At 37.0% G+C, this 20,748-nt stretch overlaps 2 protein-coding genes across 4 annotated transcripts in view; both read right to left on the minus strand.

Moving 5' to 3' along the window:
• The window catches only part of LOC306865639 (inactive phospholipase C-like protein 2), a 78,674-nt gene extending 75,890 nt beyond the window's left edge, over positions 1-2,784 (minus strand). Inside the window, exon 1 of the mRNA XM_079410362.1 lies at positions 2,256-2,784. Within this exon, the coding sequence (XP_079266488.1) occupies positions 2,256-2,543 (288 nt within the window). The 5' untranslated portion in view covers positions 2,544-2,784. The remainder of the gene's footprint in view (positions 1-2,255) is intronic.
• A 7,249-nt stretch (positions 2,785-10,033) lies between these two features.
• Positions 10,034-20,748, minus strand: part of LOC306865569 (signal transducer and activator of transcription 5B-like) — a 94,910-nt gene continuing 84,195 nt past the window's right edge. For all 3 annotated transcript variants that reach the window (XM_079410260.1, XM_079410262.1, XM_079410261.1), the window contains 6 exons: positions 17,496-17,590; positions 16,716-16,858; positions 16,375-16,530; positions 15,021-15,072; positions 12,457-12,561; positions 10,034-12,030 (listed from right to left, as the gene is read on the minus strand). In XM_079410260.1, coding sequence (XP_079266386.1) covers positions 11,907-12,030; positions 12,457-12,561; positions 15,021-15,072; positions 16,375-16,530; positions 16,716-16,858; positions 17,496-17,590 — 675 coding nt within the window. In that variant the 3' untranslated portion in view covers positions 10,034-11,906. The remainder of the gene's footprint in view (positions 12,031-12,456; positions 12,562-15,020; positions 15,073-16,374; positions 16,531-16,715; positions 16,859-17,495; positions 17,591-20,748) is intronic.

Raw genomic sequence — 20,748 nt, forward strand, 5'->3', positions numbered from 1 at the left:
ATTTCTAATAACTTGGCAATGGAGATTCAAGTATACGAAGGTTACATACTGAATGCTTGTTTACTTCCAGTCTGCTAAATCTTCTACACAAGCACCACAAATAGGTACACACCAAGTCTACTTTGAGTGCTCAGATGTCGGCACGTTGAGTGTTTTGCTCGTTTCTCTGTCATACTGGTCCTCTCGTGGGTGCCAAGACACCCACACAGTCACATAGGAATTAAATAAAGTAAGGGAATGGGAGCATAGCACGCTGTTTTGTGTAAGTTGCTAAGCAAAATGAATCAACCCAATGACAATTTTGATGTTCAGCTCCTGCTTCATCTCAGACAGCAGCGCTGACCCACAACGACAGAGGAAAACAGCCCCTGCTTTAAAACATAAGGGGTGATGTATTTTTTTTTTGTACATTATCTTGAGCTGTCCTCAAACTGTCTCAGTCGTTTCCTTTTTCCTCCTCCTATCTCTTCTTTGACCTAAGAACAATCTTTTGCTTGACAGGATAAGTAATTAATCAAAGTGCCTAACAGGGTTGTTCTTTGAGAACTCAACCACTTCATCATCTATTGTTGACTCTGGTACCAAATGTCAACAGATCAATCGTATAGATTTATTGACCCAAAGCCTTTCTTTTGTACCAACATTAAAATTCAACCAATTGTGTAGTTCAGACCCTCTGTATACTAAAACAAATAACTTTTTCCACTTAAAACACCACTTGACAGCTGCCCTTCTAAACATTGAGGTGCTTAAGGTTAGCTGAAGCGCACTGCACAGTCAGACATGAGTAAAATAATAAAACACATAATTATCCAGAACTGTGACCAGGAAGTGGGTCAAACAGTTACACGAATATACATTTGTACCCCTGCCTTCAAACATAATGTTGCAATTCTACTCTAAATGGCTATGAATATGTCAATAAAACTGGTGAGATGCCTACCTACACAGCATCATCACACTAATTCATGCAAAAGGAGGCCCAACCAAGTATTGAATGCATAGAAATGAACATACTTTTCAGAAGCCTGACATTTCTGTTTAAAATATCCTTTTTTATTGATCTTATGTAATACTCTAATTTTCTGAGACACTGAATTTTGGGTTTTCATTATCTGTAAGCCATAATCATCAAAATTTCAAAATATTTCACTCTATGTGTAATGAATCTATATAATATATGGGTTTCACTTTCTGAAATGAGTGACAAAAAATATTTACCTTTTTCATGATATTCTAATTTTTTGAGATGTACCTGTATATATATATATATATATATATATATATATATATATATATATATATATATGTATATGTATATATATGTGTGTGTATATATATATATATATATATATATATGTGTGTGTGTGTGTGTGTGTGTGTGTGTATATATATATAATTTATTAAAACAAAATTATATATATATATTTAATAATTTATTAAAACAGTTAAAACAGTAACTAATAAAAACAGTAAATATTGGTCATATACAGTTTATATATATATATATATATATATATATATATATATATATATATATATATAAACTGTATATGACCAATATTTACTGTTTTAATAAATTGTTGGTTCTTTAATATCAGGTCTAATGATAAGTGTTGTAGGACTGGAAACAACAGTACTCAAAAGTAAAGTAGCTTACTTATTTAAATGTTTTGTTTAACAATATAAAATAAAATTAGAAATTAATTGTGAAAAATGTATATCTTTTTCACAGCCATTCTTTTTAAGTGATTTTAGGCTTAGATATAGGCTAACTCAGAATAGTCCTAGATAAATATAAATTTGCATAAACATAAATGGCACAAATAATAATTTTAACTAATTGAAATATGTATAAGGTATGTTTTATATGCTGCAGTCTAAGAATTGTTTATTACTCAAAATAATCGTAAAAAACTAAATCTGCATATCTGTCATCTGATAATTAATGACATTTATTTCTATAGCTATTAGCTGTAAAAAAAAAAAAAAAAAAGTTGGTCAAGATCTTATTGGGCACAAGATGTCCAGGAGATATTCCAAAATGTTCTAGGTATAAATCTCACTTGGTTTTGAGCCAGCATGTCACGAAAAACTGCTACAGAAACATAAAGCATACACGAAACATGCTACAGAAACAGTAGAGCAATGCTACATAATGTGTTTGCAGAGCAGTGGACGGCTGCATGGGCATTTTCATCGCTGCAGAGCTCTGGAAGTCCTCAGTCAATAACAAAGTGATGACACTCACTCACCTTCATAATACCGCAAGGTGGGTTCCCGGTGCCGGTGCACCTCTCTGCAGAGCTGTCGCGGTTCCGGGTGCCGATCCTCGGGCTGCTGTGCTCCCTGTACCGTCCGTTAGAGTACACCCCCTCGGCCCCGTACCCTGGGTGTCCAGCCGCCGACACGTCCAGGTATGTCTGGTAGGTTTCGCTAATGTTCAGCGCCGCCGCCGCCGCGTCCCGGGTCGGAGGGGTCTCCTCGGAGGCGAGCTCGTACAAGGGTCCCGCCACGGATTCAGAAGCCTGCGGCTCAGCCATCGCGCGCTCTGCCGTTAGCTACGCCAAAAAACTCACCATCGAAGTGAGTGCGCCTGTGATTTTAACAGCCCACGGCGAGACAAACAGCCATCGGAGTCTCGTGCGTCGGAGTGAGACCGTAAAATCCATGAACGGAGAAGGCACCGCACGTTCTCTGCCAGCCGAGGAGGTGAATAGATTGTGCAGGCGGAGAGATTCAAACTCCCCTCTCCTCCCTCTCTCCCTCTCACCCCTCGTCGCCAGTAGGAGAAAATAAAGCGCACAGATGGCGCTCGCGCCGTGGTCTGCCGGCGAGCATCCGTAACTGCCGAGATAATACAGGGTTATGAGGGCCAATTAGCCTCGTTCTGTCCCTTGATTGCCAGACGCCCTGTAAGCAGTGATGGAGGGATTATCAGTTCGCGTGCTGTCACTTCAGTACTGTCCCTCCAGCGTCTCTCTCATGCGTGACCTATCAAAGATGACTGCGGAGGATGCTTGTGACTGGATTAAAGGCACATTTGGAGAGTCAGGTCCTGCCACTTGATTTGCAAACTATCCCTTCTCACTTAAACGGAACCACAAAGCCATAAACACGAGCAGATTTACATAAACATGCTACTCTACGACTTCCAGCATGCCTGGAAAAGAGTGATAAACAAACACTATGTCTCCGCCTGGGGTACATGTAAGTACACCATGAAATTATCCAGTAATTGCCCCCTTTTAAAGAGGCAGCCAGAGATGTTTTGGCTTATAAAGAAATGCCTAATTGCACGGGAAAATAAAGGACTACATAAAGTGTACTATAACTATAATTATACAACTATAAAATTATCACAGCCTTGTAAAGTCAATGGCAGTTTATAAAGTTTCAGGCACGTAAATTGTATTGCACTTTCAAAGCTCAGAATGGCATCTCAGCTATAATGACTTTATTTATTAACTTTTTCCCCCCCTAAAACTCTTTAAGGGGGTATGTATATATATATATATATATATATATATATATATATATATGTGTGTGTGTGTGTGTGTGTGTGTGTGTGTGTGTGTGTATGTATGTGTGTGTGCGTGTGTGTATGTATGTATGTATATGTATTTATATATATATATATATATATATATAAATATATACATACATACATACATACGTACATACATACCCCCTTAAAGAGTTTTAGGGGAAAAGAATTGAGAAAAAAATGTTATATATATATATATATATACACACACACACATAACAATTTTAAATAGATTACCCTATAAAACAAATATCGTAAGTGGCCTAGAGGGTGCACAGGGTCATCACAAGGACAAAACACTGTCAGTGTAACGTATGACACTAAAGAATAATGCAATAAACATAAAATAAGAAATAAGAAAATGTAACACAAAACACCCTAACTGATGCCAAAAGAAGAAACCAAATTATTTATATAATTTTTTAATAAAATCTAATCATATGTGAGGTGTCACATAGGGATTTATGTGGATGTATACAGTATTATACATTAATTCATATTTTTACTTGAAAAGTTGTACATTTTACATTGTTTTACAGTAAAATAATGAGAAGTTAAATCTTTTAATTGTTTACCATAGGCCTATATGGTAAGGTAACTTATAGTTTACCAATTAACTAGTTTTATTCTTGCATTTTTATAGTGCTGATATTTTAGTCTTGAGTCTGAATTTGAAGATAATTCCTTGAGTTCATACTGTAATTTTTAGATTGCAGACATCTGAGATTTTGTGACATTGTGTTTTTTTTTTTATTCTTGCATATATGCTGATATATGCATAATATCTTGATTCATCCTGAGGACTCTGAAACACTGTGGACCTTCATTTGACCTCTGCTGTTTTTACACAGAGGTAAGGTAAGGATATTCTCTGTCCCCTAACCCTGAACCTGACCTTCACACAAACCTTTCTGCATTTCTACATATTATTAAAAAATGATTTAATGAAAATCCCAGACCCAACGCACTTCTGCACATATAGGCAACTGTGTGCTCACAGACAAATAAAGAGGACAAACAGACAGAGGGGAAATATTATACTGTCAAATTATATCCTCCAGAAAAGCCAAATCACATTAGCTGGTGATGGCATGATAGAAATCATATACTCCTCTGCCCGAGCAGCCATTACAGCATGATTCATCACTTCCAGACTGCAGCAATCAAATGCCCGGCCGGGGCATTAAGGCCAGACAAGAGCAATGTAACTCAGAACAAGGTCATTAACAGCTGACCAGAGCGCCATTGGCACATACTCCTATAAAACTGTACGGCACGTGACATAAGGTTTCAGCATTCAAGAGATCTGAAGTTCTCATGCTTTGGAAGATGATGCAAGGGTATCATTTATTTATTGTCAGACTAAGACATCAGGATGATGCATGAGGAATTGCCTCAAGAACAAAAGCCCATAATTCCCTCAGCACAATCAGTTGATGCCATCAAAACACTGCCTGGAATCCATTTCTGAGAAACTATTTTCTGGCCCGCGTTTGACATCGGGTTTCCTTTCACAATGAAGCCCTTCTGTTCTAACAAGGCTGAGAACTGCTTTGGTTTCATCCACTTATTTTCTTTCTGTTGTTCTGAATGAGGACAGCGGCCTTGTCATGACCCCAAACCGTCCTTGCAGATGACGCTCCACCCCCACGATCATGAGCATTGCATTGATTCATTAGGCGTTCTCTTGGAAATGCAGTGGTTTATTGAATGGTGTGGTTGTCTTGGTGTGAAACTACTGAAGAAAGGTTGATGAAGGGAGAAAAACAGGAAGTTTATGACATATAGGCAGACCTCCACCCGTGTTGATGGGGCAAATGTGAGAGAAAACATTTCTTAGTACAGATTTTTCTCCAGCAGGCCAGTTTTTGGAAGGACTGTATGAGCATAACTTTAGAAAGAGTAGAGAACATGTTGAGAGATCCATCAAAACTCATTGGAAGAGAGCAGGGCAATTGCAACAGTACAGTTTTTCCCAATTTATTTAGAAAATGTTTAGTCTAAACCAGGGTTCCTCAAATCTTGCCCTGGAGGGCCAATGCGCTGAAACACTGATCAAACTCACCTACCTGTGATTTTCTAATGATTCTGAAGACACTGATTAGCATGCTCAGGTGTGTTTGATTCGGGTTAGAGCTAAACTCTCCAGGAAAGTGGATCTCGTAGGCCAGATTTGAAGATCCCTGATCTAAACCTTTGAAATATCACACATCTTTGACACATTAGCAGGGATTTCCTTGTTATTTAAATTTGCTACACAGTTGGTTTGGATACAATTACACTAGAAGGCCAAGGTTGCATTCATAAAAACCTAAGCTGTGTAATTGTAGACATGATAGGTGATAAAAGTAACAGTCATTTGTTTATGCCAATAGTTGGCATGTGCTATTATTAGTGCAAAATAAAACCCTATATCTTAGGTTGAAAGCACAGGCTTTAATAGTGACATCTCACTATTTGTAAACACACATCAAGTGAGGACAGCAAATGAAAACTCGCCCTATATATATATATATTTTTTAAATGCATGTCATGGATCTTATTGTGAACCTTTTCTTTTACATTTTCGACCTCAAAATGTTTAAAATAAAAATGCCATAACCGGATCTTCCAATGAAAATGGCAGACAGTACATCTTAAAGTCCAAATAGCTAATGCATAGCATCAAGTTTTCACTACATTTGTGTTCCATTACATATTAATGTGGAAAATGCATGATGTACACAACAAATACACACTTTTTAAAGTGAAATCTAAAAATCTATATTCCTCATCCACAGCCTCATCGTGCAACTGCTACCAAATCAGGCCTATAAGAGATAGCTTTGGAATGGGAAATTACTGCTTAAAATGTCAAATTTAAATTATTGTTAAAAAATGTAAACCATAAAATGAACAAATCACACAAAGAAGTTCTTGCTTGAAACAGCTTATTTAAAAGTGCCTGACCAGCTGAAATGATCGTTTTTTGTTTTGTCTTTTTTATGGAGGAGGAGGTAAAAGGTTGAACTGTGCTGTCATACTGTACACCTGATATATGGCCACACTTTCTACTGAGAGTTATCACCAGTGTTGCGTTTTTTAGTGCTATACAACCCTCTACTCAGCTCCAGTTCACGCATTTGAGTGAGACAGATACGAAACAAAAGTGATTAAAAAATGATCACTTTGATCTCTTTTTAGCCAAATCATATAACCTATTAATTTCTTACCACAATAACATCCTGAGGCAGGAAGTGTGCCATATTTCAATCTTCCACCCGCCACTGAATCACAGCAAAACATCTCAGCACAGACTCCACCCTGAACCCTCCATGCACAACACTAAACATTTACAACAACAACAACAAAACATTTCACAGGCTACAACTACACTCAGATAAGTAATTTAAGTGTAAATGTGCTACATAATTATAATATTAATAAAACAAAATTCAAATATTCATTTTAATGTGAACAGTTATTTCGAGATGTGGGTAGAGGTCAAAAATTACAATCAATACATTTATTTTAAAACTATTTTCTTGCAGTAGCCTATTTTAATTGATCAAACCTTTCATACTACTGAAAAGCAAAAGTTTAAAAGAAAGTCAACGGTGTGTGTGAGAAAAGTATTTTATTTCCTGTCAATGTCTGATCACAGAAGGAGGAATCGAAAGTAAGACTGAAATTCTCACTGATCTGAGAAATATAAGTCATCAGGGGAGACGGCAGCACAAAGAAACACAATTCAATCACCCGAAGAACTCTTCTATGCAATATTTTACATTTAGATATGAATTCAGTTTAATAGGTAGGCCTACAAGACTTTGTAATACTGCTAGTAGAGAAGAGACGCTGAACAGCTACAGTGAAGACAAACCTGACAACTCCAAATTTACCAATCTTATTAGTTCACTCACAAGTTGTGTTTCAGCGACATCTGCTGGTTAAAAATAAACAAAATAAATGAATCTCAGTGACTATGCAGACGGAGTAGGCTACATAAAAATAAATATTTCGGAAAAAAATCTTATGGTAATTCCTGTTATGCATTATCCTTCTTATACAGTTTCTAAAAAAATAAATATGGTCGTGCTGTAAATTAAGTATTTATGAAGTAAATTATGCTTTTTAAATTCTGAAAATGCAATTTGTTTTCTTTTAGAGTTATTATTTGGGTTAGTCTGTATTTATACCCTATTTAGATTCATATAAATCAATGAGTCTAAGGTGTGTCCTAATTCAGATTATTTAGGCTAAAATCATAAAGATAGCGTATACAATGGGCAATTTTTAATACAGATAATAAATACAAAATGAGTTTAGGTTTAGTGTAATTGTTTCATAATGTCCTGCAAAGATTAAACCCAATGTCTTTTCCACCTTGACTGAATTGCGAGTCACTGAAATGATTTGATTCTCAGTAGGCCTACCTGTTGTTCAAAGAGCGGATCCGCTGACTCTGATCTAGCTTATTGTTCAGCTTTTGTTAGTGCAGTAGGCTACCTGGCATATACTGTTTTTCTATATATGGCTCTATTAAGCACAGGCTTCTGTCTCCAAGCAACAGATGAGCTCTTTCCTCAAGCAATATTCTCTTTACAATTAGAGACATAAAACATGTGCTCCTGCCTGATGGTAGGATAATAATAATAAAATTATTATTTCAGTAAATAATTTTTTAATAAATCATGTCTGAAAGGGTAACCATTTTCCTGAGAGGAGTGATGGTTTGAGTTTATGTGTCTAGATCATTGAAGTCAATTGATTCGTTGTTTGACTGCTGGTGTGGCTTCTCATCAGACTGGCATGTGGAATGCATTCACCCATTTCGACCAAAAGATGGGGCAAGTTTACTTCATTTTAAGCTGTTGTCGGACTCGGAAACCCTTTCAAAAGGGACAGGAAAATGTTTTTTGTGGTGTTTTGCCCATTTTCGACTCGCTGCCAAATTATTACCCCCCTCGTTGAAATCGCTACCTGTTTGCCTAATCCTAACCCCTCCCCCACACCTAACCCTAAACCTAGGGGGGTAGTAATCTGGCGGGGGTCAGAATTCGGCACAACACCCGAAGGTTTGTCCATACCCATGTTGATTAGAGTATTAAAAACTAATTTAAGGTACATTTAGAACAAATAAAAATGTGCGATTAAGTTGCAATCACAAAAATATATCACAAAAAACAAACAAAAATGAAACTGGCGAGGTAAATTACACAGCCGGCGTCTCTCTTACACAGTTTGGAAGCGGTTGAAATTAAAATAAAGGAGTGTATGTTGTGAGCAGCGATAATTTGTAGAGATCTGCCAGAAGCAGCAGCCACTATGAACAGCTGATCTGTACCGAGACATCTGATGGCCAAACTACATCGAAATTCGGTTTGTGTTCAATGCACCTTTTTAGCGAACCGTACCGTACCGTTAGCCAAAAGCGAACCATATTCAGACCACCTCCCGAGATGGTCTCGGTTCGGTTCGCTTCTGAGGGGTCTGAGATCGTTTGGAGTGTTCACTTATGGGCCAAAAATAATCCGAACCGCGCTCAGACCCCTGAAAAGAACCAAGTGTGAAAACACCCTTAATCTAACATATTACGGAAAGGTTTGTAAACCCTGTTGAAACCTTTTTGTACGAGAAAAAAATTATAATTTGTTGCCTACTAAGGCCCCAACTCTTAACAAGACCTAGCTGAGACAAACTTTGTTTTCATGTCAGAACCAGATTGTAAAATGTTTTTTTTTAATTGTGTGTGTTCTCTCTGTAGGCTACAAATGATTTGAGGGAATGGCTCAGATTTAGCAAAAATAACAAAAACTGCATTTGTTGCATGTTGATTCATGTTCACACTCGGCATCTGAATTCTTGCAGTGTGGCATTGATGTTCCGTCATATACTTCACACCAGTATGGAAACGGGGAACATTCCACCTTCAAAATCAGGGAAACAGCTTTGAAAACCAGGGTTGTAATGTCTTCATAGATTTGAAGTCGATCAATATGATGTTTTCACTGACAGATATTCTTAAACTTTTACATTTGGTCCCTTGAATGTTGAATAATTTGTTCCATTTTCCAGTAGCCCCTCACTGCAGAACAAAGATCCAGGGGGCGTGGTTGGATCCACATCTAGGGGGTGGAGATGGGTGGGTTTAGGGATCAGGGGGTGGAGACGGGTAGGTTTAGGTATGTGTAAGGTGGGAGGAGTTGGATCTGGATCCAACCACACCCCCTGGATCTTGTGTTCTGCAGTGAGAACCATCTCCCTACTTCACAGCTTGAAGAGTCCAATGACTGGAGCATATAAATGTCTGCTTTTAGTTTATGAAGAAAAAAACAAACTTGAGTTTTCTCAGATAAATGCTGTTAGGAAGAGTGGTTGCAAAGAGCACAATGATTTTGCTCTTAGTCACATATTCAGAAACCATTTACAAAGGACCGGATAGAAAGACTATGGTTTGTAATTTTAAAATGGTGAATAAACTGTTAAAAGGAAATCACACCAATTATGAATCCAAGTTAATTTTATTCTCACAGGAAAGACAAAGTGTTCAGACCACTTGTGCTGGAGTCCAGATTATAAAAAAAAAAAAAAAAAACTTTGTCAATTAAATTTCGCTTCTCTACAGCCAAACCACAAACACGGGACGAACACAAAACAGAGCAAAGCTGAACATGCCAACACACACACGCACACACACACACACACACACACACATACACACACACACACACACACACCTCGACACCTACAGTGAGAAACAGTCTACACAACAACATGACTGATCAGTTTGAAAACAAAGACAATAAAAAAAAGATGAAGAAAAACCACACAACTTCCTACGTGTCTCTGCCACAACAGAGAAATAGAGAGGGGAAAATAAAATCAACATCCACTGCGATGAATAAACCATCCTTTAAAAAAAGAATACAGGCATCTGAGAGTGGGCGTCATTAGTCAGGTTTGCATGTTACACATTACAATAAGCACACAGGAAACGTCTTTTCGTGCTAACCGGTTTGGCTTTTTCTTCCATGCGAAAGCTCAGCTGAAATCTGAAGTGAAACTACTGAGATGGCAGCGAACGAGCCCTTTGTGCCATTCGAGTACTGATTTTTGGATCAGTATGTCAGGGCTTCTACCAACAATCGGACACAGTAAAGCGTAATTTTGCTCTACACAGAGGGCCGGAGCCATCTAGTGCCCTACAGTAATAAAATAGAAATATGTTAACAAAAAATACATTTAATTTATACTAGATATAGGTAATTTCTTTTAATTGTGTCATTTTTATTGATATTTTATTATTACTATTATTTGTATTTTACATCAACTGTACGTCAATGTCCTGAGTGGCCAAGGCTTCTGTGCAGGCGTATGCAAAGTACGAGAGAAACAAAGATGCAGGTCAGTTACATGCAGAAATGTGAACCTATAGGATGGCCAGTTAGGAGCATACGAGGAGCAGCATGTGTAACCATGACGACGGGTTCTCTTGTTTTGTTCCGAGAGGAAAGCATGAGAACAGATGAGGTCATCACCTGTTGCACTGGAGAGAGACAGACAGAGAGAGAGAGAGACGGCCTGTGTAGTGTAGTGTGAGCCCAGACGCTCAGCGGACCTCTCTCTGCCCCATGTGTTTCCATCGCTTTACCCGGGACGGATGCGAGCGGGCGCGTGTGTGTTTCTCATGTGTGCCTCAGTTCTGGTGATGTGAGTGACAGGTCGTGTGCTGCTGATTTGGATGCGGGCGTAACTTGTGTTCAGAGTTCATATTAAACACAGACGTAGATGTAGATGCACCGAATGTTAACAGCCTAGCAACCTAAACACTCTTTAGTGTACAGAAGCGTTACATTGCAAACACCATATGGTAACAATAATGTCATCATCTGCAAGAAAGCATTCGTTTAAGAGTGCAAAGGATAATATGCATTTACTTCAGATGCAGTAGATATTTGAAAAAGCTCGAAATAAAATGACAATCATAAAACAGTTTGAAAACAAAATTGTTCCTTACAGTAGTATATCTTGGTTTAAGAGTTTCACAGATTCGGTCTGTGAAAAAAGTAATTTTGAAACAAACAAAAACAACACACGCACAAAGGAAAAGAGATAACATGCATCTCTCTCTCTCTCTCCTACAATACTGTTTGGTGGTATTTAATTAGAGGAAGGCTCATAGTATTTTTTTCTTCCATTAGCTCCTTCCTCTTCTACAGAAACAAGGGATGGGGGAAAGACAAAGAGGTGTGATGATGGAGAAAAAGAATTCATGAAGACCCACACTGAGAAACAAATGGGGAAAATACACTAAGAGTGAAAGGAGAAAAATATATATATAAAAAAACATTGTTTAGAGAAGTCACAGGTCAAGAGGTCATGACTGCTGGCCGCTCCACTGGCCCTCCATCGGTCGACGGAGCAGTTCCTCTACATGCCTCGCTACATCCATGCTGTCGTCCAGATCGAAATCGCCATCAGCATCCAGCATAGGGTCTCCACTGAGAGAGAGAGAGAGAGAGAGAGAGAGAGAGAGAGAGAGATCGAGTTACATTGAGTAGTTTGAAAACAATAATCTTCATAAAATTACATCAATTCCATAGTATAAACAGCACATTTTAGAGGGTTATTTATGCTGATATTATATATACAGTGTGTGCTGGTCCAGATAAAATCAATAGATATTTTCTATGCTGATTTGAAGGAGAAAACTGCAGAATTGATTTAAAAGGGATTGTCCACCCAAAAATCCAGTTAAACCTTTGTTCATCTTCGGAACACAAATTAACATATTTTTGATTAAATCTTTTCTGGGCCTTGAACGTGTCAGTTGCATTGCTGTCTATGGAGGGTCAGAAAGCTCTTGGATTTCATCAAAAATATCTTAATTTGTGTGCAGAAATATACCCGTAGACAGAAACACTCACATGGGAGGATAGAGTCCATAAGCATGTGGTTGACTGACTGCTGGAGATGCCGCATGGTCCATGTAGGTGGGGTTTGCTGCAGGGTCGGGGTTAGGTGTCGCAAACCTGCATAAACACAGACACACGCATAAATAGTCAATTATTTAACATCATCAGTGTTATTTTAGTATTGTTTATATACGGTTACAGTATTTATTCTTATTTTGAATTAGCTTTTATTTTAATATTTTTCGTTTTATATTATACTTTTGTCATTTTGATTAGTTTTTTTTATTTAAATTTGGTTTTAATAAATTTTTATTTCAGTTAAATTTAATTTTAGTCATTTTAGTCTTTCAACATTTTATTACAGTTTTGGTTTTTTAAAAGGGTCATCAGATACCCATTTTACACAAGCTGATATGATTCTTTAGAGTCTTTACGAAAAGTCTAACATACTTTGGTTAAAATTTCTCAATGGTAGTGTAAAAAACACCTCCTTTATCCTGTCAAAATCAGCTCTGTTTTCAGCACGCTGTTCTAGTCCAAATGCTAGTGAGCTCTGCTGACACCGCCCCTCTCTTCCATGGAGTGACGAGCAGACCATAGATATGTGTAGATTCCCTATTCGACCACTCCAGATACGCTGACGCGTCAGCCATCTCGCATTCACCATAATAATCAATGAATATTCAAAGATATACAAGCGTATCCACCTTTTTCTTCAACGCGGAAGTAAGCCTATGGGTGAGAGTTCCGGTTCATTAGCCATTATAGATAAATATTGAGAAGAACATGTTAAAAAAATCTATAAAACTCCATAGTAACGATCTGTGAAACTAGCAACTACCTAACAACACCCCAGGTACCATAGCAACCTCCACAAGTACCCTAGCAACCACCCCAAGTACCCTAGCAACCACATAGCAACACCTTAGCAACCACCCTGGGTACCCTAGCAACGACCCTAGCAACCATCCTGAGTACCCTAGCAACTGCATAGCAACACCCTAGCAACCACCCCAAGTACCCTAGCAACCACATAGCAACACCTTAGCAACCACCCTGGGTATCGAGAAGAATAACAACGTGTAGTAAACGGTAAAACTGTTTGCACTACAAACCAGTGTGTTCATAATTAAGATAATACATTAAAGTAATATCATAAGACACACAAATTTTCAATATCAACCAGCAAAACGTTTTGTACATCTAAAAATAGCTGGATGCAGATGAGACCAGAAGCTAGACCCATAGAATTTACAAATGGCCAATTTGTGTCAAGAAAAAGGTGGATAACTTGCTGTTGTAGACGCACACAGTCAATTCCCTCAAAGATTTGCAGGCCGATCCAAAAATGGCGGATGGCTTGCGTATCGTGGCCCATAGAAACAGTGGATAATGAGGCATCTAGGTATATATATCTATGGAGCATACTAAACTTCAGCCGCGAAACTGGCTAACAAGCACGTTATTAGGAAAGGCGATTTGCAAAGATTCATAATCAAACCCTTCTACTCACTTCTGTAGATAAAGCTGGAACACGAATGATTCAGGCGAACACAGACACATTTATGTAGATCGGGATCGGCGCATTCCCTTCAAAATGAAAGTAACGTTTATCCTCTGCATCTTCAGAGGCTCAGATGTTGGGAGTAAATGACGACTGCTATGTTCATTATTACATCCAACAACTAAACGCCTCAATCGCTTAATCAGAGACATCTTGTCTTCCCCGGCACCGGAGTCGGACAGCTCTCAGCTCACTCAGGGCGGGTCTAAGGTAAGACGGCCTTGTCAATCAACACTCGTGGGAGTGGCCTGTGCAGAACTACGTCATTCTGACAGGAAAATAAAATAGGGATTTAAAAAAACCCACTGGGTGGATTTTTATCATTATAGGATGGATGTGTACACACACTTCCAACACACATTTATGTTCAAACAACTTGTAAAGTGAATTTAGCATCCGATGACCCCTTTAAGTATGTCTTTCATCTATTATTGTGAAATGAGTTTGAATCCAGTCTGATATACAGTATATTGATACAGCTTCACATAACAATTCATGTCATTCTTCTGTTCTCTCTCCCTCATTTATTATTCTGTTCAGCTCTAGTTCACAGCTTGTTGCTACTCTACACACTCTAGTGGGTGCTAGTGGTCAGAGATCTTGCTAACCCTCAAAATGAAGAGCTAGTCTGATAATCACTCCCTCAGAATGCTGATGAGAAGAACTGAATTATCTGAGTCTGATGGTGTATGACTCCATGCTGAGTTTGACCGAAGTGGAAGGCTTGCTAACAAGACCAACGGGATTGTCCACCTATGGATAAATAATGCTGCTAATGAGGCTAACAAAGCTAAGTATATGCTGAGGAGTGGAATGAGAGCACAGAGTCTCAAGTATCCACGGCAACCAGTAACTGCCCACAGCGCCAGGTCAGCGCTAAAACGCTAGCGTGCAATTGGGTTTACCGCTCAGAGTTAACAGGTTAGCAGCTCTTGAATGTCAGAGATGTGAAGCTGTGTGCTGAGAGGTCAGTGAAACACACAGAGACAGAAATGTGTGTGTGTGTACTTACTCTGGCACTACTTGTTTGATCTGTGGTTTGACATATCCATCCACAGCTTTAGCTGGAGAGGTGGGAAAGATAAACAGATTATTCCTAAACCATAACATAACACTAGTTCACACTGTGTGTGAATGAGAATACAAACACAAACACACTAGATTAGCCAGAGTGTTACACATTCATTTAAACACAAGGACATAAACATACACATGCAAACACACAGGCTAGCAATATACTTATAATAATTTTTACTGGCTCTAAAAAAAGCAACATTGTGCATACTGTAAAGTTTTTTATGTACAACAATTATTTTCCTAAGGATGGTGTCATTATACTACTTTCACAGTCTTGTGTCATGACTTGTGAGTATACGGGTGTAAAACAGATGTTTTACAATGTCCCTGATTTCAAAATAATTTCAAGATGGTACGTTTAATTCATTTTCATTTTCAAGTAAATCGTTTCAAAACTTTTAACTCTCTTATATTTTCTTAGATTTCAAAAATCCTTTAATGTTTAATGTAATATTTGTATATATTAATAATTTTGAATAAATATTTTAAGAAATTAATAAGTACATACACTAGCATTCAAAAGTTTTTTACTTGCAAAAACATTTTCAGTTTTTGAAATATGTCAAGACTCACCAAGGCTGCATTTATTTGATCAAAAATACAGTAAAAACAGCAATATTGTATGATATTATTACAATTTAAAATAACGGTCTTCTGTTTTAATATATTATAAAATGTGTAGGTAACACTTTATTTTAGGGTCTCTTAACAAGTTGCTTATTAGCCATTTATTAGTACTAATTAAGCACATATTAATGCCTTATTCTACATGACCTTATTCTACATGCCTAATCCCACCCAGTACCTAAACTTAACTATTAATATGCAGCAAATTAGGAATTTATTTAGGGAAAAATCGTAGTTAATAGTGAATAAGTGTTCCCTATTTTAAAGTGTTACCAATGTAATTTATTCCTGTGCTGCAAAGCTGAATTTTCAGCATCATTACTCAGTCTTCAGTGTCACATAATACTTCAGAAATCATTCTAATATAATGATGTGTGCTCAAAATATCATCTTTTTATTAATTTTGAAAACAGTGGTGTTCCTTAATTTTGTGATTTAATACTGTGATTTTCATGATTCTGTGATGAATAAGAGATCAAAATGTATTTTTAGAGTAATATACTTGAAATAAAAATCTTTCATAACCTTACAATTATCTTTACTGTCACAAAAAATAAATAAATAAAAATACTGACCCCAAAACCTTTGAATGATAGTTTGTGTGTTTGTATATAATGTCAAACAAGATGAATAATACGTAGATAATTCCAGATCAAGCTTACACAGCGGAGGGGTGTAGTATTTGGAGAAGACCTCGTCTTTGGGCCGGTCAGGATAGAGGAACAGGAGATGATTCAGGTCGCTGATGCGATCCGCCAAGGAGCGGATAGAGAAGTCTTTGGTTGTATATGGCATGAGGTTCCAAACCATCCTTTCTCCTATGAAGAACAAACACACACACAGGAGTTTTTAACTAGTTTTAGGAGCATTTAAAGCCACTGTAAGTGATTTGTTTTGAAATACCATGTATAAAAGGTCCCAATTATACAACAATATTATAAAGTACAACTAAGTCATGTTTGTATTGAGGAATGGCAGTCGAGAAGCAAAGTAATGGCTCTACCTGCTTTGTTAGGGTTCTCTGCGACCCAGGCTATGGTGATGCCACCAATTTCCGAGTCACTGAAGCGCAACAGGAAGGTTCCGTTGGGTTTGGACATCAGCATGTCTTGAGCTTGCTGTTTATTCACAAAGCCAAGAATCGCCCTGAGACATACAAGCACAAACACATGAACACAAACATGAATTCATAAAAGGACGTTTACGCACACAAAAACAGAGAGGCTGTTATCTTGTGTGTACGGTTCAGTTTCACCATGATTTGTATACAAAGGATTACAAGATATGTCGACTGGGGGTTGAACGAGAAAATGATGAGCACAAAAAAAAAGAGAGGGAGCTAGATCTGATCAAAGCCGCAAGAGGTCTCTCAGATCTTACTCCTGTGTTAATCCATCCATGGTTTAATGCCTTAATGTATAGCCTTAACCAGCACTATCTCTCAATCAGCCAGTTATGGCAGAGAAGCACTTCATAAAGATATACCACTAAAAAAAAAACTGATTTAAGAATGTGATTCATTATGAATCCTTATGATTCATTTTCCAGTAGAGTGGCCAGGTGAAATTTACCAAAACTGAAGAAATCAGAAGTGTCCATGATTTTTGACCAAAGATAAGAGCAACAGCTCTTATTCTATTTCTTTCTGTTCGTTCATTGACTGAGCAGCAACAAGAGATTTGTTTTTAGCTTTTACACATGAATTAAATTTTATCTTTAACATTAAATCTGTAGGAGTGTGATGTTTCTGTTTGTTCATGTTCAAACTGAGGTCAGATCTTACCCATCATTCCAGTGAGGCTTCAGGTGTTTTTTAGTGAGCTCCATCACACCATCAAACCACTGCCAAAAAGTGAAGTTCCTGCCTGGTAAACTCTCCTACAATGACAACAAACAAATCAGGTTTAAGACTAACATGCACAGTAACTATATAATGATGCTAAATAAATGATGCTGAAAAAACAACAACCAAAAATGTACCTAAATTTATATTCTGTAAGTTCTAACAACATACGATAGAAACAAAACTGAAGCATCTCAATGCAGTGATATGATCACACTTTATTTTAAGGTCCAATTCTCGCTATTAACAAATCCTTAACAATGACATTTACCTCAATAAACTGCTAATTTGCTGCTTATTATTAGTTAATGAATGAATGAATGAATGAATGAATGAAGTTAGTGAGGTAGTTGTTAAGTTTAGCTATTAGGGATGTAGAATATGGTCATTCAGAATCTGTGCTTTAAGTTACTTTTTGGTTACATCTACTTTTTATACAGTGTGTAAAGAAAGCTTTAAATAAGCCTTAGTGGCGAGTTGTAGACTATTCCTCACCAAAGCATGTATGAAGCTTATTTCCTCACAGACACTTAACACTCATGTAAAATAAAGCATGAAAATATGATAAAACAATCTGCTGAATTTCCGGTACGTGTTCCTGGCAAGTGATGCATTCATTGGAAATGGACATGGAGTTGACATGAATCAGACAGTAAACAGCTAGACATGGGTGGGTTTAGAGCTTGAGAAACACAGGCATGACTGGCTGAACGAGAGCATGATCCACTGCCTCATGCTCATTCTGTTTTTAATCAGTCATCCACAAGCAAAGTCACATTACTTAGGACTGAAGACATGAAGACGAACGCTTCCTCTCTTTCACTTTAATCACTCGATTTCTTAGAACACAATGTCCTATGTCCAGGCTGTTTCAACAGTTAGCATGGCAGATCACACAGAGACATGCAAACACACGGATGTCCCATGAATATGTACAATCAGGTTCAAATTTGCAATTTACAATCTAATTTAAACATGGAAATAATTAGTCAAGTCACATTTACTTACATAGTATTGTATACAATACAGATTGTTTCAAAGCAGCTTCAGAAGAGCAGGAAAATAAAAATCTTAATGCTGCGATATTTATCAGTTATGAAAACATATATAATTTCAGTTGTAAAGCAGTTATAATTTCAGTTCACTGAACTAAATTCAGCTACTTAGTTCAGTATTTATAACAGTGTCAGTGTTGCAAAGTTCATCAATTATAAAACAAATTTTAGTTTTTTTGATTTTGAGAATCAACAAGAACTTTATGATACTACTATAATTCATATATATTTTTCTATTTAACTTTTGACTCAAATTGTTCATATAAAGTATAAGCAAGTAATCATATAAAAGTGGAACATACATTTTAATCAATTCAACTAGTTTATTGCAAAATAGCATAGAATAGCACAGACTTTTGCACCCCTCTGTTTGAAAGCATCAAATCATTAGCATGCTTTCAAAATAACTATGTATTTATGCAAGTGTATGCATACGTGAGTATTGTATCAGTGACTAAATAAACAAAGCCATAAACACAAACGAAGCCTGAATTCCAAAGGCCTTCATTGGGAACACTGCCCGCTCAATGTAGCAGATCAGCAAAGGGCCGTTTCAAAGGCAGCCACAGCCTTAGGCCTGTCTGGACATCAAAAGCTCTCCGATCAAACCTCACTTCCTGAATAACCATTAACTATTGCAATGGAAGCAATAGAAGCAATGTTGATCAGATCAGCTAACATTCTGCCTCAGGTCAACGGATTGCAACGTAAAATTAAGAAAACAAAGTCAGAACGATGAGAGACTAGTTTGGGATTAAACCATCTGTAAGAACATCGCTCGATAACGGCAGCACTTTTGGGTAATAAGCAGCAGGTCACAGTCACGCTCAGACTTTTTACAAAATAATAGGCCATACTGCTTTCAGCTCATGTACAGCTGTCAAAACCATGATTTTATGAGTAATAATGAAGTACAAAACTAATTATATTCAATACGGAGTGTAACTGAATGCAGGGGTGTTGTGTTTGATATGCATTGAATTATATTTTATTTTAAAATCTCAATTTACATATTCAATACGGAGTGTAACTGAATGCAGGGGTGTTGTGTTTGATATGCATTGAATTATATTTTATTTTAAAATCTCAATTTACATATCAAACCAGCTATTGCCAGTTACTTTGCCTATTTATGTTTCAACATTGAAAACAGTTGAAAAAGTTTGGATTTTTTTGGAAGGACACATAAAAGGGTTAGTTCACCCGAAAAAAAAAAAAAAAAACTGTCATTAATTACTCACCCTCGTGTCATTCCTAACCCATAAGATATTCTCAGAACGTTCATCCTCAGAACACAAATTAAGATATTTTTGGTGAAATCCAAGTGCTCTCTGACCCTCCATAGACAGCAACGCAACTGCAAAGTTAGGTAGTAAGGACATCATTAAAATAAAGCAATGTCCTTACTACCTTTCTGGGCCTTGAATATGGTAGTTGTGTTGCTGTCTATGGAGGGTCAGAAAGCTCTCGGATTTCATTAAAAATATCTTAACTTGTATTTTGAAGGTGAACAAAAATCTTACGAGTCTGGAACGACACGAGGGTGAGCAATTAATTACTGAATTTTCATTTTTCGGTGAACTATCCCTTTAAATTAATTAAAAGTAACTGTAAAAGCTTTTAAATAGTTACAAAGGACTTTTATTTAGAATAAATGCTGTTATTTCAAACTTTGTTCATCAAAATATCCTGAAAAAGGTATCACCGTAATAAGCAGAAAAAATGTTTTAATGATTGATAATAATAAGAAATGTTTCTTCAGCAGCAAATCATCATATTAGCATGATTTCTGAAGAAAATAATTTCATGTGACACTGAAGACTGGAGTAACGATGCTGAAAATTCAGCTTCACTACCGTCACAGGAATATATAATATTTTAAAATATATTCAAATAGAAAACAGCTTTTTAAATTGTGAAATTACTTCACAATATTACTGTATTTTTATCAAATAAATGCAGCCTTGGTGAGACTTCTTTCATTAAAAAAAAAAACTGACCCAAAACTTTTGAACAGTAGTGTGTGTTTGTGTATAAATACCTAGAAAGAACTATCTAGTCAAAGAAAACACTAAAAATAAGTAGACAAAACAACCTATAAACGTAGCAAGATAAAAACTAATTGACTGTAGGTTTAT

Source organism: Barbus barbus (assembly GCF_936440315.1).
Source record: "Barbus barbus genome assembly, chromosome: 4".
In the NCBI taxonomy this organism is placed as follows: Eukaryota; Metazoa; Chordata; class Actinopteri; order Cypriniformes; family Cyprinidae; genus Barbus; species Barbus barbus.